Raw genomic sequence first — 27,646 nt, 5'->3', positions numbered from 1 at the left:
GTAGAATTGTTGTAGTTGAGGTTTCTGGTGTGGTAGTTGTATCTTTTGTTGCTACAGTTGTAACTTCTGTTGTTGTAGAATCTGATACAGTAGTTGTTAGTGGTGCTGTTGTTGTTGGAGACGTGGTTGTATCTGTTGTTGTTGAAGTTGTCAATTCTGTTGTAGATTCAGAGACAGTAATTGTTGGTGTGCTTGTAGTGAGAGATGTTGTTTCAGTTGTTAATGTTATAATGTTGGTTGTTGTTGGTAGAACTGTTGTAGTTGAGGTTTCTGGTGTGGTAGTTGTATCTGTTGTTGTTCCAGTTGTAACTTCTGTTGTAGAATCTGATACAGTAGTTGTTAGTGGTGCTGTTGTTGGAGAAGTGGTTGTATCTGTTGTTGAAGTTATCAATTCTGTTGTAGATTCCGAGACAGTAGTTGTTGGCGTGCTTGTAGTGAGAAACGTTGTTTCAGTTGTTGATGTTATAATGTTGGTTGTTGTTGGTAGAATTGTTGTAGTTGAGGTTTCTGGTGTGGTAGTTGTATCTTTTGTTGTTACAGTTGTAACTTCTGTTGTAGAATCTGATACAGTAGTTGTTAGTGGTGCTGTTGTTGGAGAAGTGGTTGTATCTGTTGTTGAAGTTGTCAATTCTGCTGTAGATTCAGAGACAGTAGTTGTTGGTGTGCTTGTAGTGAGAGATGTTTCAGTTGTTGATGTTATAATGTTGGTTGTTGTTGGTAGAACAGTTGTAGTTGAGGTTTCTGGTGTGGTAGTTATATCTGTTGTTGTTAAAGTTGTAACTTCTGTTGTTGTAGAATCTGATACAGTAGTTGTTAGTGGTGCTGTTGTTGTTGGAGAGGTGGTTGTATCTGTTGTTGTTGAAGTTGACAATTCTGTTGTAGTTTCAGAGACAGTCAATTCTGTTGTAGATTCAGAGACAGTAATTGTTGGTGTGCTTGTATTGAGAGACGTTGTTTCAGTTGTTGATGTTATAATGTTGGTTGTTGTTGGTAGTACTATTGTAGTTGAGGTTTCTGGTGTGGTAGTTGTATCTGTTGTTGTAACAGTTCTAAATTCTGTTGTTGTAGAATCTGATACAGTAGCTGTTAGTCGTGCGGTTGTTTTTGGAGAAGTGGTTGTATCTGTTGTTGAAGTTGTCAATTCTGTTGTAGATTCAGAGACAGTAGTTGTTGGTGTGCTTGTAGTGAGAGATGTTGTTTCAGTTGTTGATGTTATAATGTTGGTTGTTGTTGGTAGAACAGTTGTAGTTGAGGTTTCTGGTGTGGTAGTTGTATCTGTTGTTGTTAAAGTTGTAACTTCTGTTGTTGTAGAATCTGATACAGTAGTTGTTAGTGGTGCTGTTGTTGTTGGAGACGTGGTTGTATCTGTTGTTGAAGTTGTCAATTCTGTTGTAGATTCAGAGACAGTAGTTGTTGGTGTGCTTGTAGTGAGAGATGTTGTTTCAGTTGTTGATGTTATAATGTTGGATGTTGTTGGTAGAATTGTTGTAGTTGAGGTTTCTGGTGTGGTAGTTGTATCTTTTGTTGTTACAGTTGTAACTTCTGTTGTTGTAGAATCTGATACAGTAGTTGTTAGTGGTGCTGTTGTTGGAGACGTGGTTGTATCTGTTGTTGTTGAAGTTGTCAATTCTGTTGTAGATTCAGAGACAGTAATTGTTGGTGTGCTTGTAGTGAGAGATGTTGTATCAGTTGTTAATGTTATAATGTTGGTTGTTGTTGGTAGAACTGTTGTAGTTGAGGTTTCTGGTGTGGTAGTTGTATCTGTTGTTGTTCCAGTTGTAACTTCTGTTGTAGAATCTGATACAGTAGTTGTTAGTGGTGCTGTTGTTGCAGAAGTGGTTGTATCTGTTGTTGAAGTTATCAATTCTGTTGTAGATTCAGAGACAGTAGTTGTTGGCGTGCTTGTAGTGAGAGACGTTGTTTCAGTTGATGTTATAATGTTGGTTGTTGTTGGTAGAACTGTTGTAGTTGAGGTTTCTGGTGTGGTAGTTGTATCTGTTGTTGTTCCAGTTGTAACTTCTGTTGTAGAATCTGATACAGTAGTTGTTAGTGGTGCTGTTGTTGGAGAAGTGGTTGTATCTGTTGTTGAAGTTATCAATTCTGTTGTAGATTCCGAGACAGTAGTTGTTGGCGTGCTTGTAGTGAGAGACGTTGTTTCAGTTGTTGATGTTATAATGTTGGTTGTTGTTGGTAGAACTGTTGTAGTTGTGGTTTCTAGTGTTGTAGTTGTATCTGTTATTGTTACAGTTGTAACTTCTGTTGTTGTAGAATCTGATACAGTAGTTGTTAGTGGTGCTGTTGTTATTGGATTCGTGATTGTATCTGTTGTTGTTGAAGTTGTCAATTCTGTTGTAGATTCAGAGACAGTAGTTGTTGGTGTGCTTGTAGTGAGAGATGTTGTTTCAGTTGTTGATGTTATAATGTTGGTTGTTGTTGGTAGAACTGTTGTAGTTGAGGTTTCTGGTGTGGTAGTTGTATCTGTTGTTGTTAAAGTTGTAACTTCTGTTGTTGTAGAATCTGATACAGTAGTTGTTAGTGGTGCTGTTGTTGTTGTTGGAGAGGTGGCTGTATCTGTTGTTGTTGAAGTTGTCAATTCTGTTGTAGATTCAGAGACAGTAATTGTTGGTGTGCTTGTAGTGAGAGATGTTGTTTCAGTTGTTGATGTTATAATGTTGGTTGTTGTTGGTAGAACAGTTGTAGTTGAGGATTCTGGTGTGGTAGTTGTATCTGTTATTGTTACAGTTGTAACTTCTGTTGTTGTAGAATCTAATACAGTAGTTGTTAGTGGTGCTGTTGTTGGAGAAGTGGTTGTATCTGTTGTTGTTGAAGTTGTCAATTCTGTTGTAGATTCAGAGACAGTAATTGTTGGTGTGCTTGTAGTGAGAGATGTTGTTTCAGTTGTTGATGTTATAATGTTGGTTGTTGTTGGTAGAACAGTTGTAGTTGAGGTTTCTGGTGTGGTATTTGTATCTGTTGTTGTTACAGTTTTAACTTCTGTTGTAGAATCTGATACAGTAGTTGTTAGTGGTGCTGTTGTTGCAGAAGTGGTTGTATCTGTTGTTGAAGTAATCAATTCTGTTGTAGATTCCGAGACAGTAGTTGTTGGCGTGCTTGTAGTGAGAGACATTGTTTCAGTTGTTGATGTTATAATGTTGGTGGTTGTTGGTAGAACTGTTGTAGTTGAGGTTTCTGGTGTTGTAGTTGTATCTGTTATTGTTACAGTTGTAACTTCTGTTGTTGTAGAATCTGATACAGTAGTTGTTAGTGGTGCTGTTGTTATTGGATTCGTGGTTGTATCTGTTGTTGTTGAAGTTGTCAATTCTGTTGTAGATTCAGAGACAGTAGTTGTTGGTGTGCTTGTAGTGAGAGATGTTGTTTCAGTTGTTGACGTTATAATGTTGGTTGTTGTTGGTAGAACTGTTGTAGTTGAGGTTTCTGGTGTGGTAGTTGTATCTGTTGTTGTTAAAGTTGTAACTTCTGTTGTTGTAGAATCTGATACAGTAGTTGTTAGTGGTGCTGTTGTTGTTGTTGTTGTTGTTGTTGGAGAGGTGGTTGTATCTGTTGTTGTTGAAGTTGTCAATTCTGTTGTAGATTCAGAGACAGTAATTGTTGGTGTGCTTGTAGTGAGAGATGTTGTTTCAGTTGTTGATGTTATAATGTTGGTTGTGTTTGGTAGAACAGTTGTAGTTGAGGATTCTGGTGTGGTAGTTGTATCTGTTGTTGTTACAGTTGTAACTTCTGTTGTTGTAGAATCTGATACAGTAGTTGTTAGTGGTGCTGTTGTATTTGGAGACGTGGTTGAATCTGTTGTTGTTGAAGTTGTCAATTCTGTTGTAGATTCAGAGACCGTAGTTGTTGGTGTGCTAGTAGTGAGAGATGTTGTTTCAGTTGTTGATGTTATAATGTTGGATGTTGTTGGTAGAACTGTTGTAGTTGAGGGTTCTGGTGTGGTAGTTGTATCTGTTGTTGTTACAGTTGTAACTTCTGTTGTTGTAGAATCTGATACAGTAGTTGTTAGTGGTGCTGTTGTTGGAGAAGTGGTTGTATCTGTTGTTGTTGAAGTTGTCAATTCTGTTGTAGATTCAGAGACAGTAGTTGTTGGTGTGCTTGTAGTGAGAGATGTTGTTTCAGTTGTTGATGTTATAATGTTGGTTGTTGTTGGTAGAACAGTTGTAGTTGAGGTTTCTGGTGTGGTAGTTGTATCTGTTGTTGTTACAGTTTTAACTTCTGTTGTAGAATCTGATACAGTAGTTGTTAGTGGTGCTGTTGTTGCAGAAGTGGTTGTATCTGTTGTTGAAGTAATCAATTCTGTTGTAGATTCCGAGACAGTAGTTGTTGGCGTGCTTGTAATGAGAGACATTGTTTCAGTTGTTGATGTTATAATGTTGGTGGTTGTTGGTAGAACTGTTGTAGTTGAGGTTTCTGGTGTTGTAGTTGTATCTGTTATTGTTACAGTTGTAACTTCTGTTGTTGTAGAATCTGATACAGTAGTTGTTAGTGGTGCTGTTGTTGTTGGTTTCGTGGTTGTATCTGTTTTTGTTGAAGTTGTCAATTCTGTTGTAGATTCAGAGACAGTATTTGTTGGCATGCTTGTAGTGAGAGATGTTTCAGTTGTTGATGTTATAATGTTGGTTGTTGCTGGTAGAACTGTTGTAGTTGAGGTTTCTGGTGTGGTAGTTGTATCTGTTGTTGTTAAAGTTGTAACTTCTGTTGTTGTAGAATCTGATACAGTAGTTGTTAGTGGTGCTGTTGTTGTTGGAGACGTGGTTGTCTCTGTTGTTGTTGAAGTTGTCAATTCTGTTGTAGATTCAGAGACAGTAGTTGTTGGTGTGCTTGTAGTGAGAGATGTTATTTCAGTTGTTGATGTTATAATGTTGGTTGTTGTTGGTAGAACTGTTGTAGTTGAGGTTTCTGGTGTGGTAGTTGTATCTGTTGTTGTTAAAGTTGTAACTTCTGTTGTTGTAGAATCTGATACAGTAGTTGTTAGTGGTGCTGTTGTTGTTGTTGGAGAGGTGGCTGTATCTGTTGTTGTTGAAGTTGTCAATTCTGTTGTAGATTCAGAGACAGTAATTGTTGGTGTGCTTGTAGTGAGAGATGTTGTTTCAGTTGTTGATGTTATAATGTTGGTTGTTGTTGGTAGAACAGTTGTAGTTGAGGATTCTGGTGTGGTAGTTGTATCTGTTATTGTTACAGTTGTAACTTCTGTTGTTGTAGAATCTAATACAGTAGTTGTTAGTGGTGCTGTTGTTGGAGAAGTGGTTGTATCTGTTGTTGTTGAAGTTGTCAATTCTGTTGTAGATTCAGAGACAGTAATTGTTGGTGTGCTTGTAGTGAGAGATGTTGTTTCAGTTGTTGATGTTATAATGTTGGTTGTTGTTGGTAGAACAGTTGTAGTTGAGGTTTCTGGTGTGGTATTTGTATCTGTTGTTGTTACAGTTTTAACTTCTGTTGTAGAATCTGATACAGTAGTTGTTAGTGGTGCTGTTGTTGCAGAAGTGGTTGTATCTGTTGTTGAAGTAATCAATTCTGTTGTAGATTCCGAGACAGTAGTTGTTGGCGTGCTTGTAGTGAGAGACATTGTTTCAGTTGTTGATGTTATAATGTTGGTGGTTGTTGGTAGAACTGTTGTAGTTGAGGTTTCTGGTGTTGTAGTTGTATCTGTTATTGTTACAGTTGTAACTTCTGTTGTTGTAGAATCTGATACAGTAGTTGTTAGTGGTGCTGTTGTTATTGGATTCGTGGTTGTATCTGTTGTTGAGGTTGTCAATTCTGTTGTAGATTCAGAGACAGTATTTGTTGGCGTGCTTGTAGTGAGAGATGTTTCATTTGTTGATGTTATAATGTTGGTTGTTGCTGGTAGAACTGTTGTGGTTGAGGTTTCTGGTGTGGTAGTTGTATCTGTTGTTGTTAAAGTTGTAACTTCTGTTGTTGTAGAATCTGATACAGTAGTTGTTAGTGGTGCTGTTGTTGTTGGAGACGTGGTTGTATCTGTTGTTGTTGAAGTTGTCAATTCTGTTGTAGATTCAGAGACAGTAGTTGTTGGTGTGCTTGTAGTGAGAGATGTTGTTTCAGTCGTTGATGTTATAATGCTTGTTGTTGTTGGCAGAACTGTTGTAGTTGAGGTTTCTGGTGTGGTAGTTGTATCTGTTGTTGTTATAGTTGTAACTTCTGTTGTTGTAGAATCTGATACAGTAGTTGTTAGTGGTGCTGTTGTTGGAGAAGTAGTAGTATCTGTTGTTGTTGAAGTTATCAATTCTATTGTAGATTCAGAGACAGTAGTTGTTGGTGTGCTTGTAGTGAGAGATGTTGTTTCAGTTGTTGATGTTATAATGTTGGTTGTTGGTAGAACTGTTGTAGTTGAGGTTTCTGGTGTGGTAGTTGTATCTGTTGTTGTTACAGTTGTAACTTCTGTTGTTGTAGAATCTGATACAGTAGTTGTTAGTGGTGCTGTTGTTGTTGGAGAGGTGGTTGTATCTGTTGTTGTTGAAGTTGGCAATTCTGTAGTAGATTCAGAGACAGTAGTTGGTGTGCTTGTAGTGAGAGATGTTGTTTCAGTTGTTGATGTTATAATGTTGGTTGTTGTTGGTAGAACAGTTGTAGTTGAGGTTTCTGGTGTGGTAGTTGTATCTGTTGTTGTTAAAGTTGTAACTTCTGTTGTTGTAGAATCTGATACAGTAGTTGTTAGTGGTGCTGTTGTTGATGGAGACGTGGTTGTATCTGTTGTTGTTGAAGTTGTCAATTCTGCTGTAGATTCAGAGACAGTAGTTGTTGGTGTACTTGTAGTGAGAGATGTTGTTTCAGTTGTTGATGTTATAATGTTGGTTGCTGTTGGTAGAACTGTTGTAGTTGAGGTTTCTGGTGTTGTAGTTGTATCTGTTGTTGTTACAGTTGTAACTTCTGTTGTTGTAGAATCTGATACAGTAGTTGTTAGTGGTGCTGTTGTTGTTGGAGAAGTGGTTGTATCTGTTGTTGAAGTTGTCAATTCTGTTGTAGATTCAGAGACAGTAGTTGTTGGTGTGCTTGTAGTGAGAGATGTTGTTTCAGTTGTTGATGTTATAATGTTGGTTGTTGGTAGAACTGTTGTAGTTGAGGTTTCTGGTGTGGTAGTTGTATCTGTTGTTGTTACAGTTGTAACTTCTGTTGTTGTAGAATCTGATACAGTAGTTGTTAGTGGTGCTGTTGTTGTTGGAGAAGTGGTTGTATCTATTGTTAAAGTTGTCAATTCTATTGTAGATTCAGAGACAGTAGTTGGTGTGCTTGTAGTGAGAGATGTTGTTTCAGTTGTTGATGTTAAAATGTTGGTTGTTGTTGGTAGAACAGTTGTAGTTGAGGTTTCTGGTGTGGTAGGTGTATCTGTTGTTGTCACTGTTGCAACTTCTGTTGTTGTAGAATCTGATACAGTGGTTGTTAGTGGTGCTGTTGTTGTTGGAGACGTGGTTGTATCTGTTGTTGTTGAAGTTGTCAATTCTGTTGTAGATTCAGAGACAGTAGTTGTTGGTGTGCTTGTAGTGAGAGATGTTGTTTCAGTTGTTGATGTTATAATGTTGGTTGTTGTTGGTAGAACAGTTGTAGTTGAGGTTTCTGGTGTGGTAGTTGTATCTGTTGTTGTTAAAGTTGTAACTTCTGTTGTTGTAGAATCTGATAAAGTAGTTGTTAGTGGTGCTGTTGTTGATGGAGACGTGGTTGTATCTGTTGTTGTTGAAGTTGTCAATTCTGTTGTAGATTCAGAGACAGTAGTTGTTGGTGTACTTGTAGTGAGAGATGTTGTTTCAGTTGTTGATGTTATAATGTTGGTTGCTGTTGGTAGAACTGTTGTAGTTGAGGTTTCTGGTGTTGTAGTTGTATCTGTTGTTGTTACAGTTGTAACTTCTGTTGTTGTAGAATCTGATACAGTAGTTGTTAGTGGTGCTGTTGTTGTTGGAGAAGTGGTTGTATCTGTTGTTGAAGTTGTCAATTCTGTTGTAGATTCAGAGACAGTAGTTGTTGGTGTGCTTGTAGTGAGAGATGTTGCTTCAGTTGTTGATGTTATAATGTTGGTTGTTGGTAGAACTGTTGTAGTTGAGGTTTCTGGTGTGGTAGTTGTATCTGTTGTTGTTACAGTTGTAACTTCTGTTGTTGTAGAATCTGATACAGTAGTTGTTAGTGGTGCTGTTGTTGTTGGAGAAGTGGTTGTATCTATTGTTAAAGTTGTCAATTCTATTGTAGATTCAGAGACAGTAGTTGGTGTGCTTGTAGTGAGAGATGTTGTTTCAGTTGTTGATGTTAAAATGTTGGTTGTTGTTGGTAGAACAGTTGTAGTTGAGGTTTCTGGTGTGGTAGGTGTATCTGTTGTTGTCACTGTTGTAACTTCTGTTGTTGTAGAATCTGATACAGTGGTTGTTAGTGGTGCTGTTGTTGTTGGAGACGTGGTTGTATCTGTTGTTGTTGAAGTTGTCAATTCTGTTGTAGATTCAGAGACAGTAGTTGTTGGTGTGCTTGTAGTGAGAGATGTTGTTTCAGTTGTTGATGTTATAATGTTGGATGTTGTTGGTAGAACTGTTGTAGTTGAGGTTTCTGGTGTGGTAGTTGTATCTGTTGTTGTTACAGTTGTAACTTCTGTTGTTGTAGAATCTGATACAGTAGTTGTTAGTGGTGCTGTTGTTGTTAGAGAAGTGGTTGTATCTGTTGTTGAAGTTGTCAATTCTGTTGTAGATTCAGAGACAGTAGTTGTTGGTGTGCTTGTAGTGAGAGATGTTGTTTCAGTTGTTGATGTTATAATGTTGGTTGTTGGTAGAACTGTTGTAGTTGAGGTTTCTGGTGTGGTAGTTGTATCTGTTGTTGTTACAGTTGTAACTTCTGTTGTTGTAGAATCTGATACAGTAGTTGTTAGTGGTGCTGTTGTTGTTGGAGAGGTGGTTGTATCTGTTGTTGTTGAAGTTGGCAATTCTGTTGTAGATTCAGAGACAGTAGTTGGTGTGCTTGTAGTGAGAGATGTTGTTTCAGTTGTTGATGTTATAATGTTGGTTGTTGTTGGTAGAACAGTTGTAGTTGAGGTTTCTGGTGTGGTAGTTGTATCTGTTGTTGTTAAAGTTGTAACTTCTGTTGTTGTAGAATCTGATACAGTAGTTGTTAGTGGTGCTGTTGTTGATGGAGACGTGGTTGTATCTGTTGTTGTTGAAGTTGTCAATTCTGTTGTAGATTCAGAGACAGCAGTTGTTGGTGTGCTTGTAGTGAGAGATGTTGTTTCAGTTGTTGATGTTATAATGTTGGTTGTTGGTAGAACTGTTGTAGTTGAGGTTTCTGGTGTGGTAGTTGTATCTGTTGTTGTTACAGTTGTAACTTCTGTTGTTGTAGAATCTGATACAGTAGTTGTTAGTGGTGCTGTTGTTGTTGGAGAGGTGGTTGTATCTGTTGTTGTTGAAGTTGGCAATTCTGTTGTAGATTCAGAGACAGTAGTTGGTGTGCTTGTAGTGAGAGATGTTGTTTCAGTTGTTGATGTTATAATGTTGGTTGTTGTTGGTAGAACAGTTGTAGTTGAGGTTTCTGGTGTGGTAGTTGTATCTGTTGTTGTTAAAGTTGTAACTTCTGTTGTTGTAGAATCTGATACAGTAGTTGTTAGTGGTGCTGTTGTTGATGGAGACGTGGTTGTATCTGTTGTTGTTGAAGTTGTCAATTCTGTTGTAGATTCAGAGACCGCAGTTGTTGGTGTACTTGTAGTGAGAGATGTTGTTTCAGTTGTTGATGTTATAATGTTGGTTGCTGTTGGTAGAACTGTTGTAGTTGAGGTTTCTGGTGTTGTAGTTGTATCTGTTGTTGTTACAGTTGTAACTTCTGTTGTTGTAGAATCTGATACAGTAGTTGTTAGTGGTGCTGTTGTTGTTGGAGAAGTGGTTGTATCTGTTGTTGAAGTTGTCAATTCTGTTGTAGATTCAGAGACAGTAGTTGTTGGTGTGCTTGTAGTGAGAGATGTTGTTTCAGTTGTTGATGTTATAATGTTGGTTGTTGGTAGAACTGTTGTAGTTGAGGTTTCTGGTGTGGTAGTTGTATTTATTGTTGTTACAGTTGTAACTTCTGTTGTTGTAGAATCTGATACAGTAGTTGTTAGTGGTGCTGTTGTTGTTGGAGAGGTGGTTGTATCTGTTGTTGTTGAAGTTGTCAATTCTGTTGTAGATTCAGAGACAGTAGTTGGTGTGCTTGTAGTGAGAGATGTTGTTTCAGTTGTTGATGTTATAATGTTGGTTGTTGTTGGTAGAACAGTTGTAGTTGAGGTTTCTGGTGTGGTAGTAGTATCTGTTGTTGTTAAAGTTGTAACTTCTGTTGTTGAAGAATCTGATACAGTAGTTGTTAGTGGTGCTGTTGTTGATGGAGACGTGGTTGTATCTGTTGTTGTTGAAGTTGTCAATTCTGTTGTAGATTCAGAGACAGTAGTTGTTGGTGTGCTTGTAGTAAGAGATGTTGTTTCAGTTGTTGATGTTATAATGTTGGTTGTTGTTGGTAGAACTGTTGTAGTTGAGGTTTCTGGTGTGGTAGTTGTATCTGTTGTTGTTAAAGTTGTAACTTCTGTTGTTGAAGAATCTGATACAGTAGTTGTTAGTGGTGCTGTTGTTGATGGAGACGTGGTTGTATCTGTTGTTGTTGAAGTTGTCAATTCTGTTGTAGATTCAGAGACAGTAGTTGTTGGTGTGCTTGTAGTGAGAGATGTTGTTTCAGTTGATGATGTTATAATGTTGGTTGTTGGTAGAACTGTTGTAGTTGAGGTTTCTGGTGTGGTAGTTGTATCTGTTGTTGTTACAGTTGTAACTTCTGTTGTTGTAGAATATGATACAGTAGTTGTTAGTGGTGCTGTATTTGTTGGAGAAGTGGTTGTATCTGTTGTTGAAGTTGTCAATTCTGTTGTAGATTCAGAGACAGTAGTTGTTGGTGTGTTTGTAGTGAGAGATGTTGTTTCAGTTGTTGATGTTATAATGTTGGTTGTTGTTGGTAGAACAGTTGTAGTTGAGGTTTCTGGTGTGGTAGTTGTATCTGTTGTTGTTACAGTTGTAACTTCTGTTGTTGTAGAATCTGATACAGTAGTTGTTAGTGGTGCTGTTGTTGTTGGAGAGGTGGTTGTATCTGTTGTTGTTGAAGTTGTCAATTCTGTTGTTGATTCAGAGACAGTAGTTGTTGGTGTGCTTGTAGTGAGAGATGTTGTTTCAGTTGTTGATGTTATAATGTTGGTTGTTGTTGGTAGAACTGTTGTAGTTGAGGTTTCTGGTGTTGTAGTTGTATCTGTTGTTGTAACAGTTGTAACTTCTGTTGTTGTAGAATCTGATACAGTAGTTGTTAGTGGTGCTGTTGTTGGAGAGGTGGTTGTATCTGTTGTTGTTGAAGTTGTCAATTCTGTTGTAGATTCAGAGACAGTAGTTGTTGGTGTGCTTGTAGTGAGAGATGTTGTTTCAGTTGTTGATGTTATAATGTTGGTTGTTGTTGGAAGAACTGTTGTAGTTGAGGTTTCTGGTGTTGTATTTGTATCTGTTGTTGTTACAGTTGTAACTTCTGTTGTTGTGGAATCTGATACAGTAGTTGTTAGTGGTGCTGTTGTCGTTGGAGAGGTGGTTGTATCTGTTGTTGTTGAAGTTGTCAATTCTGTTGTAGATTCAGAGACAGTAGTTGTTGGTGTGCTTGTAGTGAGAGATGTTGTTTCAGTTGTTGATGTTATAATGTTGGTTGTTGTTGGTAGAACTGTTGTAGTTGAGGTTTCTGGTGTTGTAGTTGTATCTGTTGTTGTAACAGTTGTAACTTCTGTTGTTGTAGAATCTGATACAGTAGTTGTTAGTGGTGCTGTTGTTGTTGGAGAGGTGGTTGTATCTGTTGTTGTTGAAGTTGTCAATTCTGTTGTAGATTCAGAGACAGTAGTTGTTGGTGTGCTTGTAGTGAGAGATGTTGTTTCAGTTGTTGATGTTATAATGTTGGTTGTTGTTGGAAGAACTGTTGTAGTTGAGGTTTCTGGTGTGGTAGTTGTATCTGTTGTTGTTACAGTTGTAACTTCTGTTGTTGTGGAATCTGATACAGTAGTTGTTAGTGGTGCTGTTGTTTGAGAAGTGGTTGTATCTGCTGTTGTTGAAGTTGTCAATTCTGTTGTAGATTCAGAGACAGTAGTTGTTGGTGTGCTTGTAGTGAGAGATGTTGTTTCAGTTGTTGATGTTATAATGTTGGTTGTTGGTAGAACTGTTGTAGTTGAGGTTTCTGGTGTGGTAGTTGTATCTGTTGTTGTTACAGTTGTAACTTCTGTTGTTGTAGAATCTGATACAGTAGTTGTTAGTGGTGCTGTTGTTGTTGGAGAAGTGGTTGTATCTGTTGTTGAAGTTGTCAATTCTGTTGTAGATTCAGAGACAGTAGTTGGTGTGCTTGTAGTGAGAGATGTTGTTTCAGTTGTTGATGTTATAATGTTGGTTGTTGTTGGTAGAACAGTTGTAGTTGAGGTTTCTGGTGTGGTAGGTGTATCTGTTGTTGTAACAGTTGTAACTTCTGTTGTTGTAGAATCTGATACAGTAGTTGTTAGTGGTGCTGTTGTTGTTGGTGATGTGGTTGTATCTGTTGTTGTTGAAGTTGTCAATTCTGTTGTAGATTCAGAGACAGTAGTTGGTGTGCTTGTAGTGAGAGATGTTGTTTCAGTTGTTGATGTTATAATGTTGGTTGTTGTTGGTAGATCTGTTGTAGTTGAGGTTTCTGGTGTGGTAGTTGTATCTGTTGTTGTTAAAGTTGTAACTTCTGTTGTTGAAGAATCTGATACAGTAGTTGTTAGTGGTGCTGTTGTTGATGGAGACGTGGTTGTATCTGTTGTTGAAGTTGTCAATTCTGTTGTTGATTCAGAGACAGTAGTTGTTGGTGTGCTTGTAGTGAGAGATGTTGTTTCAGTTGTTGATGTTATAATGTTGGTTGTTGTTGGTAGAACTGTTGTAGTTGAGGTTTCTGGTGTTGTAGTTGTATCTGTTGTTGTAACAGTTGTAACTTCTGTTGTTGTAGAATCTGATACAGTAGTTGTTAGTGGTGCTGTTGTTGGAGAGGTGGTTGTATCTGTTGTTGTTGAAGTTGTCAATTCTGTTGTAGATTCAGAGACAGTAGTTGTTGGTGTGCTTGTAGTGAGAGATGTTGTTTCAGTTGTTGATGTTATAATGTTGGTTGTTGTTGGAAGAACTGTTGTAGTTGAGGTTTCTGGTGTTGTATTTGTATCTGTTGTTGTTACAGTTGTAACTTCTGTTGTTGTGGAATCTGATACAGTAGTTGTTAGTGGTGCTGTTGTCGTTGGAGAGGTGGTTGTATCTGTTGTTGTTGAAGTTGTCAATTCTGTTGTAGATTCAGAGACAGTAGTTGTTGGTGTGCTTGTAGTGAGAGATGTTGTTTCAGTTGTTGATGTTATAATGTTGGTTGTTGTTGGTAGAACTGTTGTAGTTGAGGTTTCTGGTGTTGTAGTTGTATCTGTTGTTGTAACAGTTGTAACTTCTGTTGTTGTAGAATCTGATACAGTAGTTGTTAGTGGTGCTGTTGTTGTTGGAGAGGTGGTTGTATCTGTTGTTGTTGAAGTTGTCAATTCTGTTGTAGATTCAGAGACAGTAGTTGTTGGTGTGCTTGTAGTGAGAGATGTTGTTTCAGTTGTTGATGTTATAATGTTGGTTGTTGTTGGAAGAACTGTTGTAGTTGAGGTTTCTGGTGTGGTAGTTGTATCTGTTGTTGTTACAGTTGTAACTTCTGTTGTTGTGGAATCTGATACAGTAGTTGTTAGTGGTGCTGTTGTTTGAGAAGTGGTTGTATCTGCTGTTGTTGAAGTTGTCAATTCTGTTGTAGATTCAGAGACAGTAGTTGTTGGTGTGCTTGTAGTGAGAGATGTTGTTTCAGTTGTTGATGTTATAATGTTGGTTGTTGGTAGAACTGTTGTAGTTGAGGTTTCTGGTGTGGTAGTTGTATCTGTTGTTGTTACAGTTGTAACTTCTGTTGTTGTAGAATCTGATACAGTAGTTGTTAGTGGTGCTGTTGTTGTTGGAGAAGTGGTTGTATCTGTTGTTGAAGTTGTCAATTCTGTTGTAGATTCAGAGACAGTAGTTGGTGTGCTTGTAGTGAGAGATGTTGTTTCAGTTGTTGATGTTATAATGTTGGTTGTTGTTGGTAGAACAGTTGTAGTTGAGGTTTCTGGTGTGGTAGGTGTATCTGTTGTTGTAACAGTTGTAACTTCTGTTGTTGTAGAATCTGATACAGTAGTTGTTAGTGGTGCTGTTGTTGTTGGTGATGTGGTTGTATCTGTTGTTGTTGAAGTTGTCAATTCTGTTGTAGATTCAGAGACAGTAGTTGGTGTGCTTGTAGTGAGAGATGTTGTTTCAGTTGTTGATGTTATAATGTTGGTTGTTGTTGGTAGATCTGTTGTAGTTGAGGTTTCTGGTGTGGTAGTTGTATCTGTTGTTGTTAAAGTTGTAACTTCTGTTGTTGAAGAATCTGATACAGTAGTTGTTAGTGGTGCTGTTGTTGATGGAGACGTGGTTGTATCTGTTGTTGTTGAAGTTGTCAATTCTGTTGTAGATTCAGAGACAGTAGTTGTTGGTGTGCTTGTAGTGAGAGATGTTGTTTCAGTTGTTGATGTTATAATGTTGGTTGTTGTTGGTAGAACTGTTGTAGTTGAGGTTTCTGGTGTTGTAGTTGTATCTGTTGTTGTTACAGTTGTAACTTCTGTTGTTGTAGAATCTGATACAGTAGTTGTTAGTGGTGCTGTTGTTTGAGAAGTAGTTGTATCTGTTGTTGTTGAAGTTGTCAATTCTGTTGTAGATTCAGAGACAGTAGTTGTTGGTGTGCTTGTAGTGAGAGATGTTGTTTCAGTTGTTGATGTTATAATGTTGGCTGTTGGTAGAACTGTTGTAGTTGAGGTTTCTGGTGTGGTAGTTGTATCTGTTGTTGTTGTTGTTACAGCTGTAACTTCTGTTGTAGAATCTGATACAGTAGTTGTTAGTGGTGCTGTTGTTGTTGGAGAAGTGGTTGTATCTGTTGTTGAAGTTGTCAATTCTGTTGTAGATTCAGAGACAGTAGTTGTTGGTGTGCTTGTAGTGAGAGATGTTTCAGTTGTTGATGTTATAATGTTGGTTGTTGGTAAAACTGTTGTAGTTGAGGTTTCTGGTGTGGTAGTTGTATCTGTTGTTGTTACAGTTGTAACTTCTGTTGTTGTAGAATCTGATACAGTAGTTGTTAGTGGTGCTGTTGTTGTTGGAGAAGTGGTTGTATCTGTTGTTGAAGTTGTCAATTCTATTGTAGATTCAGAGACAGTAGTTGGTGTGCTTGTAGTGAGAGATGTTGTTTCAGTTGTTGATGTTATAATGTGGGTTGTTGTTGGTAGAACAGTTGTAGTTGAGGTTTCTGGTGTGGTAGGTGTATCTGTTGTTGTTAAAGTTGTAACTTCTGTTGTTGTAGAATCTGATACAGTAGTTGTTAGTGGTGCTGTTGTTGTTGGAGAGGTGGTTGTATCTGTTGTTGTTGAAGTTGTCAATTCTGTTGTAGATTCAGAGACAGTAGTTGTTGGTGTGCTTGTAGTGAGAGATGTTGTTTCAGTTGTTGATGTTATAATGTTGGATGTTGTTGGTAGAACTGTTGTAGTTGAGGTTTCTGGTGTTGTAGTTGTATCTGTTGTTGTAACAGTTGTAACTTCTGTTGTTATAGAATCTGATACAGTAGTTGTTAGTGGTGCTGTTGTTGTTGGAGAGGTGGTTGTATCTGTTGTTGTTGAAGTTGTCAATTCTGTTGTAGATTCAGAGACAGTAGTTGTTGGTGTGCTTGTAGTGAGAGATGTTGTTTCAGTTGTTGATGTTATAATGTTGGTTGTTGTTGGAAGAACTGTTGTAGTTGAGGTTTCTGGTGTGGTAGTTGTATCTGTTGTTGTTACAGTTGTAACTTCTGTTGTTGTGGAATCTGATACAGTAGTTGTTAGTGGTGCTGTTGTTTGAGAAGTGGTTGTATCTGTTGTTGTTGAAGTTGTCAATTCTGTTGTAGATTCAGAGACAGTAGTTGTTGGTGTGCTTGTAGTGAGAGATGTTGTTTCAGTTGTTGATGTTATAATGTTGGTTGTTGTTGGTAGAACTGTTGTAGTTGAGGTTTCTGGTGTTGTAGTTGTATCTGTTGTTGTAACAGTTGTAACTTCTGTTGTTGTAGAATCTGATACAGTAGTTGTTAGTGGTGCTGTTGTTGTTGGAGAGGTGGTTGTATCTGTTGTTGTTGAAGTTGTCAATTCTGTTGTAGATTCAGAGACAGTAGTTGTTGGTGTGCTTGTAGTGAGAGATGTTGTTTCAGTTGTTGATGTTATAATGTTGGTTGTTGTTGGTAGAACAGTTATAGTTGAGGTTTCTGGTGTGGTAGTTGTATCTGTTGTTGTTAAAGTTGTAACTTCTGTTGTTGAAGAATCTGATACAGTAGTTGTTAGTGGTGCTGTTGTTGATGGAGATGTGGTTGTATCTGTTGTTGTTGAAGTTGTCAATTCTGTTGTAGATTCAGAGACAGTAGTTGTTGGTGTGCTTGTAGTGAGAGATGTTGTTTCAGTTGTTGATGTTATAATGTTGGTTGTTGGTAGAACTGTTGTAGTTGAGGTTTCTGGTGTGGTATTTGTATCTGTTGTTGTTACAGTTGTAACTTCTGTTGTTGTGGAATCTGATACAGTAGTTGTTAGTGGTGCTGTTGTTTGAGAAGTGGTTGTATCTGTTGTTGTTGAAGTTGTTAATTCTGTTGTAGATTCAGAGACAGTAGTTGTTGGTGTGCTTGTAGTGAGAGATGTTGTTTCAGTTGTTGATGTTATAATGTTGGTTGTTGGTAGAACTGTTGTAGTTGAGGTTTCTGGTGTGGTAGTTGTATCTGTTGTTGTTACAGCTGTAACTTCTGTTGTTGTAGAATCTGATACAGTAGTTGTTAGTGGTGCTGTTGTTGTTGGAGAGGTGGTTGTATCTGTTGTTGTTGAAGTTGTCAATTCTGTTGTAGATTCAGAGACAGTAGTTGTTGGTGTGCTTGTAGTGAGAGATGTTGTTTCAGTTGTTGATGTTATAATGTTGGTTGTTGTTGGTAGAACTGTTGTAGTTGAGGTTTCTGGTGTGGTAGTTGTATCTGTTGTTGTTACAGTTGTAACTTCTGTTGTTGTAGAATCTGATACAGTAGTTGTTAGTGGTGCTGTTGTTGTTGTTGGAGAGGTAGTTGTATCTGTTGTTGTTGAAGTTGTCAATTCTGTTGTAGATTCAGAGACAGTAGTTGTTGGTGTGCTTGTAGTGAGAGATGTTGTTTCAATTGTTGATGTTATAATGTTGGTTGTTGTTGTTGGTAGAACAGTTGTAGTTGAGGTTTCTGGTGTGGTAGTTGTATCTGTTGTTGTTACAGTTGTAACTTCTGTTGTTGTGGAATCTGATACAGTAGTTGTTAGTGGTGCTGTTGTTTGAGAAGTGGTTGTATCTGTTGTTGTTGAAGTTGTCAATTCTGTTGTAGATTCAGAGACAGTAGTTGTTGGTGTGCTTGTAGTGAGAGATGTTGTTTCAGTTGTTGATGTTATAATGTTGGTTGTTGTTGGTAGAACTGTTGTAGTTGAGGTTTCTGGTGTTGTAGTTGTATCTGTTGTTGTAACAGTTGTAACTTCTGTTGTTGTAGAATCTGATACAGTAGTTGTTAGTGGTGCTGTTGTTGTTGGAGAGGTGGTTGTATCTGTTGTTGTTGAAGTTGTCAATTCTGTTGTAGATTCAGAGACAGTAGTTGTTGGTGTGCTTGTAGTGAGAGATGTTGTTTCAGTTGTTGATGTTATAATGTTGGTTGTTGTTGGTAGAACAGTTATAGTTGAGGTTTCTGGTGTGGTAGTTGTATCTGTTGTTGTTAAAGTTGTAACTTCTGTTGTTGAAGAATCTGATACAGTAGTTGTTAGTGGTGCTGTTGTTGATGGAGACGTGGTTGTATCTGTTGTTGTTGAAGTTGTCAATTCTGTTGTAGATTCAGAGACAGTAGTTGTTGGTGTGCTTGTAGTGAGAGATGTTGTTTCAGTTGTTGATGTTATAATGTTGGTTGTTGTTGGTAGAACTGTTGTAGTTGAGGTTTCTGGTGTGGTATTTGTATCTGTTGTTGTTACAGTTGTAACTTCTGTTGTTGTGGAATCTGATACAGTAGTTGTTAGTGGTGCTGTTGTTTGAGAAGTGGTTGTATCTGTTGTTGTTGAAGTTGTTAATTCTGTTGTAGATTCAGAGACAGTAGTTGTTGGTGTGCTTGTAGTGAGAGATGTTGTTTCAGTTGTTGATGTTATAATGTTGGTTGTTGGTAGAACTATTGTAGTTGAGGTTTCTGGTGTGGTAGTTGTATCTGTTGTTGTTACAGCTGTAACTTCTGTTGTTGTGGAATCTGATACAGTAGTTGTTAGTGGTGCTGTTGTTGTTGGAGAGGTGGTTGTATCTGTTGTTGTTGAAGTTGTCAATTCTGTTGTAGATTCAGAGACAGTAGTTGTTGGTGTGCTTGTAGTGAGAGATGTTGTTTCAGTTGTTGATGTTATAATGTTGGTTGTTGTTGGTAGAACTGTTGTAGTTGAGGTTTCTGGTGTGGTAGTTGTATCTGTTGTTGTTACAGTTGTAACTTCTGTTGTTGTAGAATCTGATACAGTAGTTGTTAGTGGTGCTGTTGTTGTTGGAGAGGTAGTTGTATCTGTTGTTGTTGAAGTTGTCAATTCTGTTGTAGATTCAGAGACAGTAGTTGTTGGTGTGCTTGTAGTGAGAGATGTTGTTTCAATTGTTGATGTTATAATGTTGGTTGTTGTTGGTAGAACAGTTGTAGTTGAGGTTTCTGGTGTGGTAGTTGTATCTGTTGTTGTTACAGTTGTTACTTCTGTTGTTGTGGAATCTGATACAGTAGTTGTTAGTGGTGCTGTTGTTGTTGGAGACGTGGTTGTATCTGTTGTTGTTGAAGTTGTCAATTCTGTTGTAGATTCAAAGACAGTAGTTGTTGGTGTGCTTGTAGTGAGAGATGTTTTTTCAGTTGTTGATGTTATAATGTTGGATGTTGTTGGTAGAACTGTTGTAGTTGAGGTTTCTGGTGTGGTAGTTGTATCTGTTGTTGTTACAGTTGTAACTTCTGTTGTTGTAGAATCTGATACAGTAGTTGTTAGTGGTGCTGTTGTTGTTGGAGAGGTGGTTGTATCTGTTGTTGTTGTTGAAGTTGTCAATTCTGTTGTAGATTCAGAGACAGTAGTTGTTGGTGTGCTTGTAGTGAGATATGTTGTTTCAGTTGTTGATGTTATAATGTTGGTTGTTGTTGGTAGAACAGTTGTAGTTGAGGTTTCTGGTGTGGTAGGTGTATCTGTTGTTGTTACAGTTGTAACTTCTGTTGTAGAATCTGATACAGTAGTTGTTAGTGGTGCTGTTGTTGTTGGAGACGTGGTTGTATCTGTTGTTGTTGAAGTTGTCAATTCTGTTGTAGATTCAGAGACAGTAGTTGTTGGTGTGCTTGTAGTGAGAGATGTTGTTTCAGTTGTTGATGTTATAATGTTGGATGTTGTTGGTAGAACTGTTGTAGTTGAGGTTTCTGGTGTGGTAGTTGTATCTGTTGTTGTTACAGTTGTAACTTCTGTTGTTGTAGAATCTGATACAGTAGTTGTTAGTGGTGCTGCTGTTGTTGTTGGAGCGGTGGTTGTATCTGTTGTTGTTGAAGTTGTCAATTCTGTTGTAGATTCAGAGACAGTAGTTGTTGGTGTGCTTGTAGTGAGAGATGTTGTTTCAGTTGTTGATGTTATAATGTTGGTTGTTGTTGGTAGAACTGTTGTAGTTGAGGTTTCTGGTGTGGTAGTTGTATCTGTTGTTGTTACAGTTGTAACTTCTGTTGTTGTGGAATCTGATACAGTAGTTGTTAGTGGTGCTGTTGTTTGAGAAGTGGTTGTATCTGTTGTTGTTGAAGTTTTCAATTCTGTTGTAGATTCAGAGACAGTAGTTGTTGGTGTGCTTGTAGTGAGAGATGTTTTTTCAGTTGTTGATGTTATAATGTTGGTTGTTGGTAGAACTGTTGTAGTTGAGGTTTCTGGTGTGGTAGTTGTATCTGTTGTTGTTACAGCTGTAACTTCTGTTGTTGTAGAATCTGATACAGTAGTTGTTAGTGGTGCTGTTGTTGTTGTTGGAGAAGTGGTTGTATCTGTTGTTGAAGTTGTTAATTCTGTTGTAGATTCAGAGACAGTAGTTGGTGTGCTTGTAGTGAGAGATGTTGTTTCAGTTGTTGATGTTATAATGTTGGTTGTTGTTGGTAGAACTGTTGTAGTTGAGGTTTCTGGTGTGGTAGTTGTATCTGTTGTTGTTACAGTTGTAACTTCTGTTGTTGTAGAATCTGATACAGTAGTTGTTAGTGGTGCTGTTGTTTGAGAAGTGGTTGTATCTGTTGTTGTTGAAGTTGTCAGTTCTGTTGTAGATTCAGAGACAGTAGTTGTTGGTGTGCTTGTAGTGAGAGATGTTGTTTCAGTTGTTGATGTTATAATGTTGGTTGTTGTTGGTAGAACTGTTGTAGTTGAGGTTTCTGGTGTGGTAGTTGTATCTGTTGTTGTTACAGTTGTAACTTCTGTTGTTGTAGAATCTGATACAGTAGTTGTTAGTGGTGCTGTTGTTGTTGGAGAGGTAGTTGTATCTGTTGTTGTTGAAGTTGTCAATTCTGTTGTAGATTCAGAGACAGTAGTTGTTGGTGTGCTTGTAGTGAGAGATGTTGTTTCAATTGTTGATGTTATAATGTTGGTTGTTGTTGGTAGAACAGTTGTAGTTGAGGTTTCTGGTGTGGTAGTTGTATCTGTTGTTGTTACAGTTGTTACTTCTGTTGTTGTGGAATCTGATACAGTAGTTGTTAGTGGTGCTGTTGTTGTTGGAGACGTGGTTGTATCTGTTGTTGTTGAAGTTGTCAATTCTGTTGTAGATTCAGAGACAGTAGTTGTTGGTGTGCTTGTAGTGAGAGATGTTTTTTCAGTTGTTGATGTTATAATGTTGGATGTTGTTGGTAGAACTGTTGTAGTTGAGGTTTCTGGTGTGGTAGTTGTATCTGTTGTTGTTACAGTTGTAACTTCTGTTGTTGTAGAATCTGATACAGTAGTTGTTAGTGGTGCTGTTGTTGTTGGAGAGGTGGTTGTATCTGTTGTTGTTGTTGAAGTTGTCAATTCTGTTGTAGATTCAGAGACAGTAGTTGTTGGTGTGCTTGTAGTGAGAGATGTTGTTTCAGTTGTTGATGTTATAATGTTGGTTGTTGTTGGTAGAACAGTTGTAGTTGAGGTTTCTGGTGTGGTAGGTGTATCTGTTGTTGTTACAGTTGTAACTTCTGTTGTAGAATCTGATACAGTAGTTGTTAGTGGTGCTGTTGTTGTTGGAGACGTGGTTGTATCTGTTGTTGTTGAAGTTGTCAATTCTGTTGTAGATTCAGAGACAGTAGTTGTTGGTGTGCTTGTAGTGAGAGATGTTGTTTCAGTTGTTGATGTTATAATGTTGGATGTTGATGGTAGAACTGTTGTAGTTGAGGTTTCTGGTGTGGTAGTTGTATCTGTTGTTGTTACAGTTGTAACTTCTGTTGTTGTAGAATCTGATACAGTAGTTGTTAGTGGTGCTGCTGTTGTTGTTGGAGCGGTGGTTGTATCTGTTGTTGTTGTTGAAGTTGTCAATTCTGTTGTAGATTCAGAGACAGTAGTTGTTGGTGTGCTTGTAGTGAGAGATGTTGTTTCAGTTGTTGATGTTATAATGTTGGATGTTGTTGGTAGAACTGTTGTAGTTGAGGTTTCTGGTGTGGTAGTTGTATCTGTTGTTGTTACAGTTGTAACTTCTGTTGTTGTAGAATCTGATACAGTAGTTGTTAGTGGTGCTGCTGTTGTTGTTGGAGCGGTGGTTGTATCTGTTGTTGTTGAAGTTGTCAATTCTGTTGTAGATTCAGAGACAGTAGTTGTTGGTGTGCTTGTAGTGAGAGATGTTGTTTCAGTTGTTGATGTTATAATGTTGGTTGTTGTTGGTAGAACTGTTGTAGTTGAGGTTTCTGGTGTGGTAGTTGTATCTGTTGTTGTTACAGTTGTAACTTCTGTTGTTGTGGAATCTGATACAGTAGTTGTTAGTGGTGCTGTTGTTTGAGAAGTGGTTGTATCTGTTGTTGTTGAAGTTTTCAATTCTGTTGTAGATTCAGAGACAGTAGTTGTTGGTGTGCTTGTAGTGAGAGATGTTGTTTCAGTTGTTGATGTTATAATGTTTGTTGTTGGTAGAACTGTTGTAGTTGAGGTTTCTGGTGTGGTAGTTGTATCTGTTGTTGTTACAGCTGTAACTTCTGTTGTTGTAGAATCTGATACAGTAGTTGTTAGTGGTGCTGTTGTTGTTGTTGTTGGAGAAGTGGTTGTATCTGTTGTTGAAGTTGTTAATTCTGTTGTAGATTCAGAGACAGTAGTTGGTGTGCTTGTAGTGAGAGATGTTGTTTCAGTTGTTGATGTTATAATGGTGGTTGTTGTTGGTAGAACTGTTGTAGTTGAGGTTTCTGGTGTGGTAGTTGTATCTGTTGTTGTTACAGTTGTAACTTCTGTTGTTGTAGAATCTGATACAGTAGTTGTTAGTGGTGCTGTTGTTTGAGAAGTGGTTGTATCTGTTGTTGTTGAAGTTGTCAGTTCTGTTGTAGATTCAGAGACAGTAGTTGTTGGTGTGCTTGTAGTGAGAGATGTTGTTTCAGTTGTTGATGTTATAATGTTGGTTGTTGGTAGAACTGTTGTAGTTGAGGTTTCTGGTGTTGTAGTTGTATCTGTTGTTGTTACAGTTGTAACTTCTGTTGTTGTAGAATCTGATACAGTAGTTGTTAGTGGTGCTGTTGTTTGAGAAGGGGTTGTATCTGTTGTTGTTGAAGTTGTCAATTCTGTTGTAGAGTCAGAGACAGTAGTTGTTGGTGTGCTTGTAGTGAGAGATGTTGTTTCAGTTGTTGATGTTATAATGTTGGTTGTTGGTAGAACTGTTGTAGTTGAGGTTTCTGGTGTGGTAGTTGTATCTGTTGTTGTTACAGCTGTAACTTCTGTTGTTGTAGAATCTGATACAGTAGTTGTTAGTGGTGCTGTTGTTGTTGTTGTTAGAGACGTAGTTGTGTCTGTTGTTGAAGTTGTCAATTCTGTAGTAGATTCAGAGACAGTAGTTGTTGGTGTGCTTGTAGTGAGAGATGTTTCAGTTGTTGATGTTATAATGTTGGTTGTTGTTGGTAGAACTGTTGTAGTTGGGTTTTCTTTTGTGGTAGTTGTATCTGTTGTTGTTGTTGTTGTTATTATAGTTGTACCTTCTGTTGTTTTCGATTCCGATACAGTAGTTGTTAGTGGTGCTGTTGTTGTGGGAAATGTTGTTGTTGATGTTTTTGCTGTAAAATGTTTTAAAAACAAAGTTAGTATGATTTATATACAGTTTCTCTGCTAGATAATATTTCGGGCCATTGCTTAATTTGTTATTTTTTATATATATATATCTGATAAATATAGCCATCTTATCTATTTGAAAAACTGTGATCAAGTTATCTATTAAACTATATGTGTTTTTTCACTTCATTTTAGGATCTGTTTTTTATTACATTTATGTTTTTTAATTGCTCCTGAGGTTGTTTATTTAAATTAATCTTAAGAGCAGTCAATACATATGGTTTGTTTTGCCTATGTTGTTGTTGTTATTATTATTTGTAGGGCTTCACAAGTTTCTATAATTGCATATAATAACTATGTACACAGCAATACACCTAAAGGTAGGTTGAAGAAGTAGAAGTAAGAAGAGGATGGGATAGAGCAATTGTGAGTTGCAGATGTAGCAATGATGTGACTGGATGTGGGTAGGAAGCAAAACGGATCTCAATGAGGCTGTACCAACAAAGTAAGCAGATGGATACAATTAGAGTTGATTTTGGGGGGAAAGAAACACAAGGTAATAATAGCACACTTACAGTAGATAGTTCTAGTTCTAGGAGGAGATAACAAGGATAACAGTGTAAAAAGGAAAAGTGTAAGTATTTGGCTAAATAAGCTAAGTAATGAGTTATCAGCTTTAATGAAGTGATTAATTTAAAGTTTATTTGAAGGTGTGGAGACTGGCAAAAAGTTAGTGATTTTCAAATTAGAAAGTTGAAAGGTAGAGTCTTGGATGTTGGTGTGAGATGATATGATCAGAGTGAAGGGGAGAAACCAATCAGTGGAGGAGTGGGGAGGATGGGGGTTAGTGTGAAGAGAAATTATGCTGTTGATGTAGGAGGGAAGAGAGCATTTGGAAAATTAATATAGCATAGAAATAAAAACATTGTTTTCAAATATTTTTCAAAGCTACTCATTCCTGTAATACAGTGATAGAAAATATTAGTAGTATTCCTGAATTGCCTTATAGTACTCCCTCCATAATGTGATCCTCTGCAAAGTTTTCTGAAGGAGTTTTGCCAACGTTATCCAAATTTGGCTTTGAAGTACTTTCCTCTCCACATTTGGCATTGAAGTGCTTTCCTTGGCATTGAAGTGTATTTCATGAACATCTATGCACAGTTCTTAGTGGAATTATAACCACATAGCAAAGTCAGCAGTCATCAAATATGTATTTTTAGGTTGCTAACTATTGTACCTGATGTTGCAGTGGTTTTGATTTTGATTTTTTTCCCCTACCTTCCCATCTCTCTACACATGTTCCCTGTCTTACCCTGCTGCACTGTAATTCAGTCTCTCCTCCAAATACTTGATGGTGCCTGTAGGGCTTTAAGTCAGGTACAATGATTCCAGAGTTGAATACATTTGCTGACCTCTCTTATTGTTGTGCCTAACTGCAAAAATAATTTGCTTATCTAAGCAGATACAGTAATTGAGAGCTTGAAAATACAGATACATTACTGACTATAAGAATATATCTAATTCCTTACTGCTTTGCATTTCCCCAGAAAGAAACATCATTAATAAGCAAAAGTTAATGGGAACAGTTGCAGTTAAGGTTATGGGTTTGATTTTGAGTAGCTTGAATTACTCTTCATGCACTCATATGTCAAGTTTTTGCATACAGCACATATGCAGTAGTGAATTTAGTGAATCCGTCAGAAACAAGGTTATATCTTGCCACTTGCATGGTACAAGTAGTGAAGTGTGGTTCAGGAAGGCAGCACAGGTTTCCACTTGAAAAACGTTAGCGTAAGTAATAAAATGGGCAATTCTCATATAACTGCAAAGGATCTATTAGAGGTTTTGCTGACAGGTTCACAGGTCCACAGTACATTGGGCCTAAATAGTGTTTGTACACAAATGCAATTGCAATTCTTTATGCAATGGAGCTGCTAATGTTAGCAAGTGAAGCTGCCACTCAGTAATGAAAAGTGCCACCCACTGGACTCATTGCAAGCTCAATCACAATTGCTTTCACATTTGCTGACTATACAGAGTTACAGAGAACATCAAAGCTAAGGGTTGATCTATAGCTACACAGACTGGCCACATCAGTAGCGTCTCAGACAACATGTATTTCCACGTACGATCATACAGCCATCAGAAAATACATGTTCCATAAAGGTCAATGACATGCCTGCATTTTTCCAAATACTCCCCTTAAACTCCCCATTAAAACCTCCAAGTGGCCACTTCCTGTTAATCACTGCGACAAAGTTCTCAATGTAAGAGGGATTACAGCATCATCCTCGCACATGTGCATAATTATAGTGAGACATGCGCAGTTGCATGAATATAAGCCATTGTGTATAAACATGAATTAGGCCCATTGTTGCTTACAGAAAATAAATGGGATGCTAAAGTTGTCCAAAAGAAACTTTTCCTAAAACCTAATCACACATGTCAACATCTAAAGTATGTAAAACAATATTTTAAGTCAAACCTTTTACAGAAAGGAATTAGGAATTTTAATACAATAAATTCACATTTTGACCACTACTGCAATAGATACTTTTGGAGAAATAAAGTATATTAAGGTAAAGTGGCAGCAAGTGGCACAGGAAGGTTTCTTGAGGAGGAAGAATGGATTAAAAAAAATATTGTCAAATCCTAGGAGATGGGCGGGATGTAATGAAGTCCGAGTTGTCCAGAGGTGCGGGTTCTTGGCCAAACTCGGACATTTGTGGCAATCATGTACAAGGCAGAACCATGCCTTGTAAATGATTGCTGCTTTCAAAAAATCAACTCGGACTTCATTACATCTGGCCCGATAATTGAAGAAATTAAACCTGAAAAGATTTTTGATCTTTCACATATGTAAAACAATGGAAAAATAACTATTTACAGGAACAAATGATTAAGGATTTGAAATGACTTTACAGTTCACAGACTTGAGTGTTATTTAAAATATTTTGGAAGACCAAAGAATACTCCTCATTCATAAGAGTGGTACAAAATTCCTAAAGCACTAATAGAAAGACTCTTTGGGGCTGATTCTGTATCACACCCTTGTGTGTGTCTATTCCCTATGACTGCGGCATTGTTCTTACTTGCATATGCTAATGCAACAATCTGCCAAAATAAGTGACAAGTCTCGCTCACTACAATCTTCAGCATTAGTATTGGCACTTGCACCAGGCCCATGATATGTTCAAGAGACCCATCAGAAACAGATGTAACTCCTATGCATGACTCATCTAAGACACCCCCATGATACTCCCATCAGAAAAGCAGCTCCGTGAGTCTTGGTAGTCACTTCCCAGAAACACCTACAGTACTTCACATTAGTCACATTCACACAAGATGTGACAAGCATATACCTACAGTACTTCTGCATCAGGTGGTGCATATGCACAGCATGTTTTGCAATTCAGATGCATGTGCAGTCAGCTCAAAATCAGGAGATGCAGCCATTTTTACAGTAGCATTTAACTCAGAGTCATCCCATTAGCTGGTTAAAGTACATTTTTGACAGCTTTGATTTCTGCCAAAGTAGGTATTTGGGATTGGGTATAAATGCTGGTGGTCAGCATCCCAACAGCATCCCTCACTGGGATTCCATTGGATCCCAGTGAGTACGCTAGCCATAACCCTACCCCACCCATCCCACAGCTTAACCCTAACCGCCCCCTCTTGCAGCTTATACCTAATCATCCCCTCTCGCAGCCAAACCCTAACTGTCTCCTCCCACAACCTAACGCTAATGTCCCCTCCCGCAGACTAACCCTAACCATCCCCATAATACAGTGGTTCTCAAACACAGTCCTCAAGGCATCCCAATGGTCCAGCATAGATTGTTAAATCAAATTGACTGCGGTGCTATTTAAGTCACCTGTGGCCAAGCATGGATAAACTTAAAACCTGGTCTGTTGGGGTTCCTTGATCGAGAACCTCTGCCTTAGTGCCTAACCTTAAAACTACCACTAACCCTCATACTCACCTTCAGGAACCATCACCATTATGACCATTGGGATTCTTCTCTCAGGACTGTGTGCATCGGGATCCTGCTTGCCGAGATCCTGACTAAATCCTGGTATTTGAGTACTGACTGACAGAGTTTCTAAACTATTACACACGCTACATGCATTGTTTTCTTCCTTTGCTATCTATTAAATTCATTAAATACATAATAATTGTGCAAAAAAACTGCGCATAAATATGTCTTGTACATATTTGAAATGGGGTGTCCAAACATTTGCATATAAACATACATATAAGCTACAATAAGGGAATCTGAAGTGTATATTTTTAAACTGGGTCATTATTTTAGAAAGTGATGTTCCTTGT

General features: G+C 37.8%; 1 protein-coding gene across 1 annotated transcript in view; it reads right to left on the bottom strand.

Annotated features, from left to right (window-relative positions):
- The window catches only part of MUC16 (mucin 16, cell surface associated), a 208,623-nt gene that overhangs the window by 115,039 nt on the left and 65,938 nt on the right, over positions 1-27,646 (bottom strand). Inside the window, exons 3-19 of the mRNA XM_063955513.1 lie at positions 27,300-27,465; positions 23,245-23,322; positions 22,484-22,596; positions 22,163-22,240; positions 16,025-16,069; positions 15,878-15,903; positions 14,068-14,309; positions 7,127-7,467; positions 6,884-6,934; positions 6,761-6,776; positions 4,952-6,348; positions 4,226-4,343; positions 3,619-3,942; positions 2,632-3,321; positions 1,917-2,460; positions 1,423-1,664; positions 444-1,143 (exon numbers count right to left, since the gene is read on the bottom strand). Of these exons, the coding sequence (XP_063811583.1) occupies positions 444-1,143; positions 1,423-1,664; positions 1,917-2,460; positions 2,632-3,321; positions 3,619-3,942; positions 4,226-4,343; positions 4,952-6,348; positions 6,761-6,776; positions 6,884-6,934; positions 7,127-7,467; positions 14,068-14,309; positions 15,878-15,903; positions 16,025-16,069; positions 22,163-22,240; positions 22,484-22,596; positions 23,245-23,322; positions 27,300-27,465 (5,171 nt within the window). The remainder of the gene's footprint in view (positions 1-443; positions 1,144-1,422; positions 1,665-1,916; positions 2,461-2,631; positions 3,322-3,618; positions 3,943-4,225; positions 4,344-4,951; positions 6,349-6,760; positions 6,777-6,883; positions 6,935-7,126; positions 7,468-14,067; positions 14,310-15,877; positions 15,904-16,024; positions 16,070-22,162; positions 22,241-22,483; positions 22,597-23,244; positions 23,323-27,299; positions 27,466-27,646) is intronic.

Source organism: Pseudophryne corroboree, chromosome 1 (assembly GCF_028390025.1).
Source record: "Pseudophryne corroboree isolate aPseCor3 chromosome 1, aPseCor3.hap2, whole genome shotgun sequence".
Lineage (NCBI taxonomy): Eukaryota > Metazoa > Chordata > Amphibia > Anura > Myobatrachidae > Pseudophryne > Pseudophryne corroboree.
The sequence above is the reverse complement of the archived record's forward strand: the minus strand, read 5'-3'. Positions and strand labels throughout refer to the sequence as shown.